This window comes from Aotus nancymaae, unplaced genomic scaffold, assembly GCF_030222135.1.
Source record: "Aotus nancymaae isolate 86718 unplaced genomic scaffold, 86718_ANA_hifiasm-v0.15.2.pri h1tg000040l, whole genome shotgun sequence".
NCBI lineage: Eukaryota > Metazoa > Chordata > Mammalia > Primates > Aotidae > Aotus > Aotus nancymaae.
The window spans coordinates 101,450,144-101,462,146 of record NW_026988454.1 but is presented as its reverse complement, the minus strand read 5'-3'; the positions used below and the strand labels follow the sequence as shown (position 1 = coordinate 101,462,146).

At 33.2% G+C, this 12,003-nt stretch overlaps 1 protein-coding gene across 1 annotated transcript in view; it reads right to left on the bottom strand.

Moving 5' to 3' along the window:
- The window catches only part of EYS (eyes shut homolog), a 2,025,572-nt gene that overhangs the window by 675,933 nt on the left and 1,337,636 nt on the right, over positions 1-12,003 (bottom strand). Inside the window, 1 exon segment of the mRNA XM_021676159.2 lies at positions 8,501-8,651. Within this exon segment, the coding sequence (XP_021531834.2) occupies positions 8,501-8,651 (151 nt within the window).

Below are 12,003 nucleotides of genomic sequence, written 5' to 3'. Positions count from 1 at the left end.
ATCATTCTATTTAAGGATAAAGAGTTTGGCTTGCATACCAAAAGGCTCTGAAGCATGCTTAATAAACATATGCTTAAAACAAGAATTTGTAAAAACAAATGTAAATATGCTAATTTGTGTTTGAGATTTCAATAATCACCTCATGTGTAATAGCTGTAGGAAACTCCTTGGCCTTCTATCTAGTTTTTTTTCATTTACAGCCTCATTTTTCAAACTCAATACTTATACTGCCCAAAGCTGAGTGACATACTGACATTTTTCACAGGAAAATAACTTTCAGAAATCTTCAGTATTCCCTTACTAATAATTTTAGTAAAATATTACTACTTTATACACTTCATGTCAAATATAAAGTCAGAAACGGTTTTTTTTATATTCATTGCCTCAGATAAATATAAAACCAAAACAAATAGACAAGCTAAATAGAAACAAGACTACAACATCATAAAATCAAAGTTGGAATATCTAACAATGTAGTTATTGGTATGAATCTGGTGAAATTGAATTGCTACACACCAAATAATTTTCGTACTGATTGTTATAACACAGGCACTTTAAAAATATGGATTACAACACGGATATTACATCTATAACTCCCACAGGTGTATAAGCATACAAATATATAATGGATATGAGGATATGAGTATTTTAAACACGAATGATAAAATGAACATGCACGTACTCTCTACCTAGTTAGTATATTATGAGCAAGGGTGACACCTGCTTTGAATCTTGAGAACTACTCTTTTATCTCTTCTCCATTCTTAGCTAGTTGTCCCTATACTGATTTCTGAGTTTCCTAGTCCTTTATATCTTTATAATCTACCAAATATACATGTGTATATATATGTGTGTGAATATACATACATATTTATTTATACATGTGTATATATATTTACACACACACAGACACACACAAATATATCAGAGATTACATATTGTTTAGGTTTTCCTATTTGGGGAATTTATATAACGGGATATCTGCTTATTATTTTCTTTTTTCTCTTCCACATTATTTTTTGAGATGTGCTCATGTTGATGTGTACAGCTGACAGTCACTGATATTCACTAATGTATATATTTGTAGTATATACAATATACATACTACTGTAAATGGACGTTATTGTTTTTACTTTTTATGTTACAAATACTTTTGTTATGAACATTCCATTACCATGTCTCCTTATATATCATCAAGGAATTTCACCTAAACAGGAAAATTTTGTTGTTTGAGACATGCACATCTTCGACTTTCTAAGTGATACCAGAATGATTTTTAATGCATATTTAGAAAAACTATTTATGTGGTAAACATTTTCCCTGCAGTTGCGATTTACAAATTTATCAGTTAACAGTAAGCAAATTCATCTAAACTATCCCCTTTTTGTCAGAGGAAAGCATTAGTTCTTTAAAGAATATAGATGATGTTCCTTTACTCATCATCATGGACTTAAATAGAGGTGTTCATTTCTTGTATAAGTGTATCAGTAATACCCATATCAAAGAATCCAATGGATGCCTTTCAGCCTTTATCCTATTTTTTTTTTTTTTAGTTTAAGTTTTAGCCCAATTCTTGTTGGACCTCACTGTAGCAAGATTAAACAGCCCCTCCTTCTCAAAATTTTCTGTTCTTCTTGCTTCAATGATAATACATTTTATGAAGGGCTGTGCCTTGCCCCTCTGACTATTTTTCTGCCTGATATTGAATTATTTTCTTATTAAATGTCAGATTTACTCAAAATTTTGTTCTGGGTCTATCTCATTCTCTTCACTCTCTCCTGAGGTTGTTATATCATCTGGCCTCAAGTGTTTAAATACTACAGCCTGAGAACTTCCTGACTCATGAATATAAGTGTTAACCTGGTAACTTTCCCTGCAAGCCTCAGAAACACCTCAAACTTAAAAGTGGCCAAACTAATTATCTTGTCATTCTCCCCTAAATATTTTCTTCTCAAATCTTCCCCATCTTAATGATGACTGTCACCTCCATTTAGTTACTTAATCCAGAAGTCTGAGGCTGATGCTTGACATCTCCTTCTCACATCTTCATAGGTGTATATGTGCAAAAATACAACTTATTTCTGCATTTTTCTAATAAGATTAAATAATTAGGGTGATATAGATACAGTGGTGGATCTAAGCCAGCGAGTGCTTGAATAGCAGAAACTATGATTAAATGAATGGAGACCTTTTCAAAATACAAGTACACACAAATGGAGAGATCAAACAGAGGTCCTAAGGATGTCGAAAATACACAGATTAAGAGAGGATCTTGAGTGGAGACAGATCCAGGGACAGGCCCTTCTACACTACTGTCATTCAAGAGTTTTATAAGGACAGGAAGATATAGATGCACAACTGAAAAAAAGATGCATCAGAGTAAAAAAAAAAAAAAAATAGAAGAGTGGTGGGTTGGAAAAAGTGGGTTGGTGGAAAAAGATGTTTCTTTCTGTTGGGTAGGAGCCAGTTTCTGCTGCTCCGTGGTGAATTATTGTCTGACTAAGGCAAGGCCTGGCTGGGCATGGTGGGTGGCTCATGCTTGTAATCCTGGAATTTTGGGAGGCTGAGGCAGATGGATCACTCGAGCTCAGGAGTTTGAGACAAGCCTGGGCAACATGGAGAAACCCATTTCAACTAAAAATAAAAAATAAAATTAAAATGGCAGGGCATGGTGCTATGTGCCTGTAGTCTCAGCTTCTTGCAGGGCTGAGGTGGGAGGACTGCTTGAGTCCAGGAGGTTGAAGCTGCAGTGAGCCGAGACTGGCCTCAGCACTGCACTCAAGCCTGGGTGACAAAAGTGAGACCCTGCTTCAAAAAAAAAAAAAAAAAAAAAAAAAAAAAGGCAGGTCCTAATGTAGGAATAAATTGAAAGTAATTTTAATATGTGCAAGGAATGGGAAATAATTGTTATTGGATGAGTCTGCATCTGATAATTTCTTGATTTGTGATTCAGTGCTGTGAAAAGAATAGACACCAGATGCCCAAGTCCAAACGGTAGCTAAGTAGAATAAGCAGATGAATGAATGAATGGATCAGTTACCACATAACCTCTAGAAGGAGCAATGGATTTTAAAACATGGCAGTGAAACCTTGATGTCTTTATTACTTTATCAGAGATTTGGGTTTATGTTCATCAATAAGTGGACTCCTATAAATGGCTATTTAAGAGACTTATATTTATTGTGTAGTGATTCTCTTTTTACACATTGTTGGACAGAAAATAAGGGTGGGTCATGATTAACTTTTTTCTCCATAAATTCACAAAACCCAAAACTGTTGAATGTTGCTACCTTTCTTGATCTCTTCAATGGTGCATTTCAATTTTTTCTAATTTTCTTGTGTCCATTAGACAAGTGTCTTTGAAGAGCTCAAAAAGGTTGGCAAGCATCCTCTAACAGAATATCATAAATACATCTAGTGAAGTGCCATTTGATACATATAATGTCTCTAACTTGATGATAAGCTGAGACAAGTAATATAAACTACCCGAATTTTCTACAGATTACTGATGTGGTTTCTTTTTTCATTTGTTCTCCAGGAATCTCTCACAGATTCTTAAAGAGAATCCTGTTTTTATGATTAGACTATTAATTAAACAGTAATTTTCTCTGGCTAAAGGATTTTGATGGCTAATGATTGACAGGCCTTTTTATAAAAGTGAATGTAGTCAACTAATTACTGACTTTGTAAGTCAATGTCTTGAACATACATGAAGTGCATAATACTTATTTGCTTTACCAGTGTCCTTATTTCTAAACGGTCTGACTACACTAGAAATTAAAATTTTTAAAAATTATTTAACTTCTTTACTATGTTGAAATTATAAATTTGAAAATTGAGATGAATGTTTAGATTTTTGGAGTCTGTCACTAATTCTTCAAAAATTCCAGTCTAGTATAATAGTACATGCCATTACATGTCTGTTTTTAATCTTAGTGATTGATTTGCATCTGAAAAAGGTAGCATCTTTCTAGAACTTATTTTATAATATCAACTTCTGCATATATAAAAACACAAATCTACTAATGGATTAACAATATTTATTTCTTTCCATAATTATTTTATTTCCTCTCTTATTTAGCAAGGAGAATAGCTGGTACCATCTGTATTTACTAGGAATTAAGGTTTGGTGTCCTTAACTAACTTGGACCCAAAAGCAAGAGTCCATGCACTGAAAAGTGTAAGCAATTAAAGCACTACCAAGGAAAGTGTTTTTCTACCACCAGAGAGAGTGCATTTAGTCTCAAACCTTGAAAGTTATCATCATTTATGTTCATCAGGGGAAGCAGAGTTTTTCACACCCCAGGCACAAAACTGAAAGTGTCTAACTGTTTCATTCTCTTCTCACATACTGAGCTCTGGGTGATTTTGTTAAAGGAATCATTAAACAACCTGTCAGCACTTACACATTGGATTAGGGACTCTTATCATGTGGAGGGGCTCTGGCTAGTTCAGAAAGACATTATTGGAAACTTAGAGGTGAGAAGATAAGTGTAACTTAACATTTTTTGGCTCGAGGAATCAACTATAGCTCTTTTCCTTAGTGTTTTATATTGCAAAACTGTTGTTTCTAATTTTCTGAGTACTAACAGCCCACTGTGCTTAAATAGCTCTTAATCAGAACACAATGATTAGATAGTTAGAGCCTGCATGAGACTTAGATATTAGGAGGAATTATATTGCCCAGAAACAGGTTCACAAGACTGAATTTCCTATCTTTTTTTTTTTTTCTGATTCATCATATGATTTCTCTTTAAGTATTATCATCTAGATATATTTTATAGTTTGCATCAGTCACCTGGTATATAGCAATATAAGTGTACGTATCACACACATAATCTAGCACTCACACATACACACATAGTTACTGTGACACTGTAACAGTATAAGAAAAGAATAAAAAAATCAATGTGGGGCTGATGTGAAATCTTTCAACTACAGCATATTTAACAAGGAGGGAAAACCTGCTTAGCTGGCTGCCTTTTTAATTTCAAGGTAACTTTATTGGTCCGCATGCTGAATGTTCCTCCAAATTTGATTACAACAAATGTTCAGCTGCCTTCATCACAGAATGAATATTAAGTTTTTTAGTGAGATAATCCTTTAGTAAAGGCCAATCTTTCAGATAAGGTTTTAGAAGAAAAAGTCTTTAGAAATATAGTCAATTATTATCATCATCTCTCTGAAATTTCAAAACTCTGTCCTCCCCTACATAACAACCTCTCTGTCTTATTAAAAAGCTTCTAGAAAAAGTAACCTAAAACCACTCTGTTGCTTCTTCAGGTTATTGTATTCTTCCTCACAATATTACAATTTGATTTTTGTTAAAACTCTTCTCCCGAAACTGGGGGGTGACCTTTTGCAGCACTGGTGTTCAACAGCTGCTTCTTTTGAAAACTTTTTCCATCTTTGGTTTTTGTAACAGCATCTTTTTTTTCCTTTGTCTACTGCCAAACTCCCTATTCCTTAACTACTTTGGTGTATACCTCTTCCTTAGCCTAGTTCTTGATTGCTGATTCAAAATTCTCAGCCTTCCTTTATCTTAATTTTAAAAATCAATTTAATCAGTTATTATGGCTTCCACTATCTCCTATACAGACTCTCACAGCCATACGTTCATGATCTTTTATGAACCGAAGGCCCATATGTCAAATGACTCTTGCGTCACAACATTACACTAATAGGAATGATATTCAACAGGAACACACAACGGACTGATGGATTAGTGGTGATGACAAGTCAGTTGTTAAATATTTGAAAATCATTTCTGCCCAAAAGCAATTGTACTAGTCTGTTCTCACATTGCTAATAAAGACATACCCGAGACTGGGTAATTTACAAAGGAAAGAGGTTTAATTGACTCAGAGTTCCACATGGCTAGCAAGGCCTAATCATGGTGGAAGGCAAATGAGGAGGAAAGCCACGTCCTACATGGCATCAGGCAAGAGCTTGTGCAGGGGAATTCCCATTTATAAAACCATCAGATCTCCTGAGATGTCTTCACTACCAGGAGAACAGTATCTGGGAAACTACCCACATGATTCAATTATCTCCACCTGGCCCCACCCTTGACACATGGAGATTATTACAACTCAAGGTGATATTTACAAAGGGAGACAGCCAAATCATATCAGCAACTCAAATGCAATGATAAACCTGCCATTTTCCCTATAAATAATCCTATATTCATTCCCCATTTTAAGAATGGCACTATAAATTCTATATTTACATAAGCTAACCCAGTCATTAAAATTCCAAATTTTCTACATTTTTTTTTTTATCAATTATTATTATTTTTTGAGATGGAGTCTTGCTCTTTCACCACGCTGGAGTGCAGTGCCACTGTCTTAGCTCACTGCAATCTCTGACTCCCTATTTCAAGCGACTCTCCTACCTCAGCCTCCTGAGTAGCTGGGACTACAGGTGCACACCACCACATCCAGCTAATTTTTGTATTTTAGTAGAAACGGGGTTTCACCATGGCCAGGATGGTCTCGATATCCTGACCTCATGAACCACCTGCCTCAGCCTCCCAAAGTGCTAGGATTACAGGTGTGAGCCACTGCAACCGGCCTTACCAATAATTATTTTTAAGTTCAATAGCATTCATAGTTATTCTCTCACCCTTATTGCTGCAATACCTTTTTTTGTTAATTATTCTGAATAAACCTGACTTTGCCATTTCTTACCCTGTAGTCCTAACTCCTCCAGTGTACACTTCAGTTGCTATTAGAGTGAACATAGCAAAATGACAATTCCTACTCAAACTTCTTAAATGGCTCCCCCATTTAAGAAGTATATAATGTATAGTATATATGTATATGACTCCTGTATGTAAATACATACTATTTTGCATTTTACATAGGATTCATTATTCTCTGGCTCCCACTCACTTATTCAAAATCAAGTCTTCTTCATGCTCACTTTATATAAAATTCCATGTCTCCATAATAATAAATCATGTCTACTCCAACCTCCCCCTCCCCAGGCCCTTCCATTACCTAAGCCTGTGTGTGTGTAATACTGCATCTGTCTCCAATGACAGCCTACATATTATTTACCAGGCAGACACTTGATCTTTCTTCAAATCGCTAATTACAAACTCCTGTACTTCTTCAGGGAAGTCAAAAGATACCTTTTTCTAATTTTCTATCTTGCTTCAGCATATTGTTTATATTTATAATAAAGTAAATGCTCAGCCATATTTATATTCGGGTGTAGCTGAGTCTTAAGAAGTTACATTCAATTAATGTATACTCAATTAAATTGAGTTCTATATTAAAATTTATCTTTTTTTTGGAAAAAATAGTTATGAAAGAGGACAAATGTAAATTATTAAAGGTTATATTTATGTTTCAACCATGCTTTAACTGAGAGCTCTATTTAAAAGCTGTTCAGTGAGCTCCAACTATGTGACAGGAACTGTCCTTGCCTTGGTGTATAAAAAAGTAAACAAAACATATTTTGTACTATTATGAAGCTTATAGATGGTTTCATCTATGAAAAACTCAATGAAACAAATTAATTTTATAGAAAAAGTTACAAACAACTGTTTAATGATCAACAACTATACTGCTAATGGAGTAAATCTGAATCTGAGTCTCTGCATGCTTACAGATACAGAATCAACTTATTTCATTAAAGGCATACTTATCGTATCAAATATGCTTATGAATTTTGTTTTTATGTATTGTTTTATTTTATCTTGTATACTATGGAGTCATGATATTTGTAGTAAGTAGATGTATGTGTATCAGTTTGCATTATTTGTGGGACTTTGAAACAATAGCATTTTATATTTCCAATAATGTAAAAATAGTGTGTTCAAATAGGTAAAACACAATGGTAAATATAATAAAGGAAAAGATTAATAAATGTAATAAGCTACTGGTATACTTAACAACCAACCTTAAATTTTTAAAGCAATTCGCTGCAATAACGTAAAATGGAACCAAATAGTAGCATTTAAGTCAGCTTTCAAGCTATTTTCCTAAAATATAGCTTAATAATGAAAACAATAAGCTAATTATCTAAATGGAAATTTAGAGTGGGCTGGCAGGTGTGCAAAACAGTGTAATAAACGTTCTCACATTTTAGTAAGCTCATATGAAACAGAGATTTCGGATGGTCTTCCAATTTCATTTCTCAAACTATATTTGTGGTGTGTTATTAAGACAACCCATTCAAATATCCATGAAAATCACTACCTTAGTGGTGTACAAAAGCACTCATGCTAAATATTATTAAGAAATGTAATACACATACTACAGCCATAAGATGGGAAAATGGACTGACACTGGAGCAATTTTTTAACGAGAACAGTAAACTTACATGATACTTTGGTATGAGAGATAAAGTATATATTAGACATTAGTAGAATCACTCAAAAACTTTTTTGAAACAATGCAGATGGCCCCACTACCCAGAAAACTTTTCTAAAGTTTTTTTCATTTTTCAATATGATGACATAATTAATATTTTAAAATATCTATAGAAATACCTGGATTTTCCCACGAAGATCTGGAAATCCACCAATAAAGACAGATCCTGATTTTGGCAGGGGTTTTCCAAGTACATGATTGATAGATTCGCTTGTTTGTGTACTTCTCCCTAGAATAGTTAGTTCAGCTTTACATGGATCCAACTCTTGCCTGTAACCATTTAAGAAAGAAATTTATGGTTTTAGTATGAGTTACATAAACATTTGTCTGACCAATTAATTAAGCTATTATCAAAAGTAGAATTTAAGTAAATAGATTATCTTACAATAAAACGAAGCCAGAAGTAGATCAATCTGTTCTAAATTAGAAATCCTTAATGACTTACGTACATAAATACAAAGTTACAGTCTGACAACACAACAAATTATAGCAATCAACTAATGAAATAAATAAATCCTGACAATAAACAGATCTTTCTCAATTGTAACTGAAACAATGACTGATTACAATATTCCATTTCAGCCAGACAGGGTACAATATATCCTTAGGTGGGAAAACTGTAATTTTTTCCACCTAAGGATATATTGTACACTATTATCACTGTATGATATACTGCAGATAGTAGTGGTAGAAATATAAATTATATGAATAAGTGCAGAAAAATTAAAAAATGAACAAATCAACCGGGTGTGGTGGCTCACGCCTGTAATCCCAGCACTTTGGGAAGCCGTGGCGGGTGGATAACAAGGTCAAGAGATCGAGACCATCCAGGCCAACATGGTAAAACCCCGTCTCTACCGAAAAATACAAAAAATTAGCTGGGGGTGGTGGCGCGCACCTCTATTTCCAGCTACTCGGGAGGCTGAGGCGGTAGAATTGCTTGAACCTGGGAGGCAGAGGTTGCAGTGAGCTGAGATGGCGCCACTGCACTCCAGCCTGGTGCCCGGTGACAGAGTGAGATTCTGTCTCCAAAAAAAAAAAAAAAAAAAAAGAACAAATCAAATATAACTTAATGAAGAAGCTCCGAGTAATAATTTCCATATGCCCATTCTTTTAAAAAGATGAAAAAGACAAAATACTTCATCAATACTTTAACATGTAGATATGCATGTGCCATTTACTCTAGCCATACGTTTAACTAATCGTTTAATCCAGAGACTGACAAACTACACCCTAGGGCAAATCTTGCCTGCCATCTCTGAGTAAATAAAATTTAGTTGGAACACAGTCACATGTTTCTTTACCTATAGTCTATGGGATTTTTTATAACAGAATTGAATAACTGAAACAAGACTTTAAGTCCCAAAAGGCCAAAAATATTTACTATTTAACTCTTATAGAAAAAGATGGTAAATCCACTATCTGTTCAATTTATCTACTTACCAAGCAAGTAATCTTTATGATAATCCTTTTCAAAATAATACTACACATGCTATACTATAAAAGGCATCTACACAGCAACCAACTATCAACGTCATTCTGTTCCAAGAATATGTGACATTCTGGTTTTCATATATTTATATTGAATTATGGCATACATAATAAGGAGGGTAAAGGATAAAGCTCTATGAAATATTATATTGTGAACATACTGAAGTACCCACTACCTAGTCCAAATGGCACAAAATTACTATCTAGACCACACCTCCCCAATACACATGCATGCACACAACACACATTCTCTCTCTCTTACAACTCTTCTATCTTCATTCAACATTATGTTTTAGATATATATATATATTATATATTTGAATTTATTAGCTTATTCATTTTCAATGTATCTACATAGATATTTTATAATTTATTCTAATGTTGGTATACTGTGAATGTTTAAAATTTTTGAGCTATGAATAGTGCTGCTACAGACGTGCTTATATGTATTGTTTGGTGTGCAGAAATGTGCATTTCTGTTGAGCATTTACCAAAAAAAAATTTAGAGTTCTATGTTCAGGATATATGCTCTACTGGTTATATATTTTGAAAGGATTTTATTTTTCCTTTTGATGTCTTACAGTTTTACTTTTTCTTGTTTTTTTTTTTTTTAATAATCAGAAGTTTTGTATCTTAATTTATGCCAACTAATCAATCTTTTACTTAACAATTACTATTTTGTTGTTGTTCCTGACCTACTCCATTTTTGAAAATGTATTTTATAATTGACATTTAGATCTACGATCCAAAAAAAAAGGAAAAAAAAAAGATCTACAATCCATCTGAGATTGGTTTTTATATAGTCCCAAGTATTTATCAGTTTTTATTTTTTCTTTATGGAAATCCAATTGACTCAGTAACATGAGTGGAAGAAAACTATCCATTCTTCACTGTTCTGCAATATCACTGTCATAAATCACGCCCATATATATGTAGGTCTATTTGTAGACTCTCTTTTCTGTTCCACTGGTCAATTTTTCTGTCTCTGTAACCATATATCACTGTCTTAAGACTTACTCTAAAAATACAGTATTTAGTACCCAGTAGAGTAAGTCCTCCTACTTCATTTATCCCCCTTTACATTGTTTTGGCTGTAACATATGTGTGTGTGTGTGTGTGTGTGTGTGTGTGTGTTCCTGAGTTTTTTATTGGTTCATATTTCTACCTTTGTATCAATAATACACTGCCCAATACTGATACTGCCTAATGCTAATGTTTTGTAAGTCTAGATAGTTTGTATAGTAAATTATCTTACTTTGCTCAGTTTTTTGAGATAATTAAATATTCTTTTCTTTATCTCTTACTTGGGATGAATTATGTTTGCTGTTTTTCAAAAGTTAGATGTATGCTTGGAGTAAGTTTAACTTGGTTATGATATATGCCTTTCTTATATAACATTGGATTTACTTTTCCATATATTAAGGAATTTTTACATACATGTTAATAAAGTATAGGCCTTTCAATTTCAATTTTTGTCCTGCTCTGGTACAATTTTAGTATCAAGGTTATGCTGTCCTCACATTTTTTCAGGAAGTTGGTGTTACACTGATGTTATATCTACCTTTTATGTATGATAGCATTCACTGGTATAGCCTACTGAGCCTGAAATTTTCTTTGTTTTACTTTGTGGAGATGATCAATATAAATTACATATATTTAGTTGATATAAATTATCTATGTATTAACATGTCTATTTTGTCACATTATATTTTTGTCTAGGAATTTTTTATTTAATCTAAAATTTCAAAGTTATTGGCAAAAAGTGTTACCTAATTTCCTTTTTTTAGATTGTATTGGTTTCGGAACTCTGATGTCTGCCTTTTTTTGGTATGATAGTTGTGTCCTTTCTAATTTTTTATTTATTTATTTATTTATTTATTTTTGTAAATCAATGTTGGTAGAAAGCATAAAAATTCAAAGAACACACTTTTGGAACTGTCAATAGTCTCTATTCTCTGTTTTTTACTTTATTATCTTCTGCTTTTATCCTTGCGATTTCCTTCCTTTAACTTTCTCCATGCTTAATTTAATCTTTTGTTTCTAAGGTTTCTATTTTAACATATGCTTTCAGGATAGAAGATTTTTTTCTAAACACAAATTTAATTGTATTCAATAAGTTCTATTTTTCATC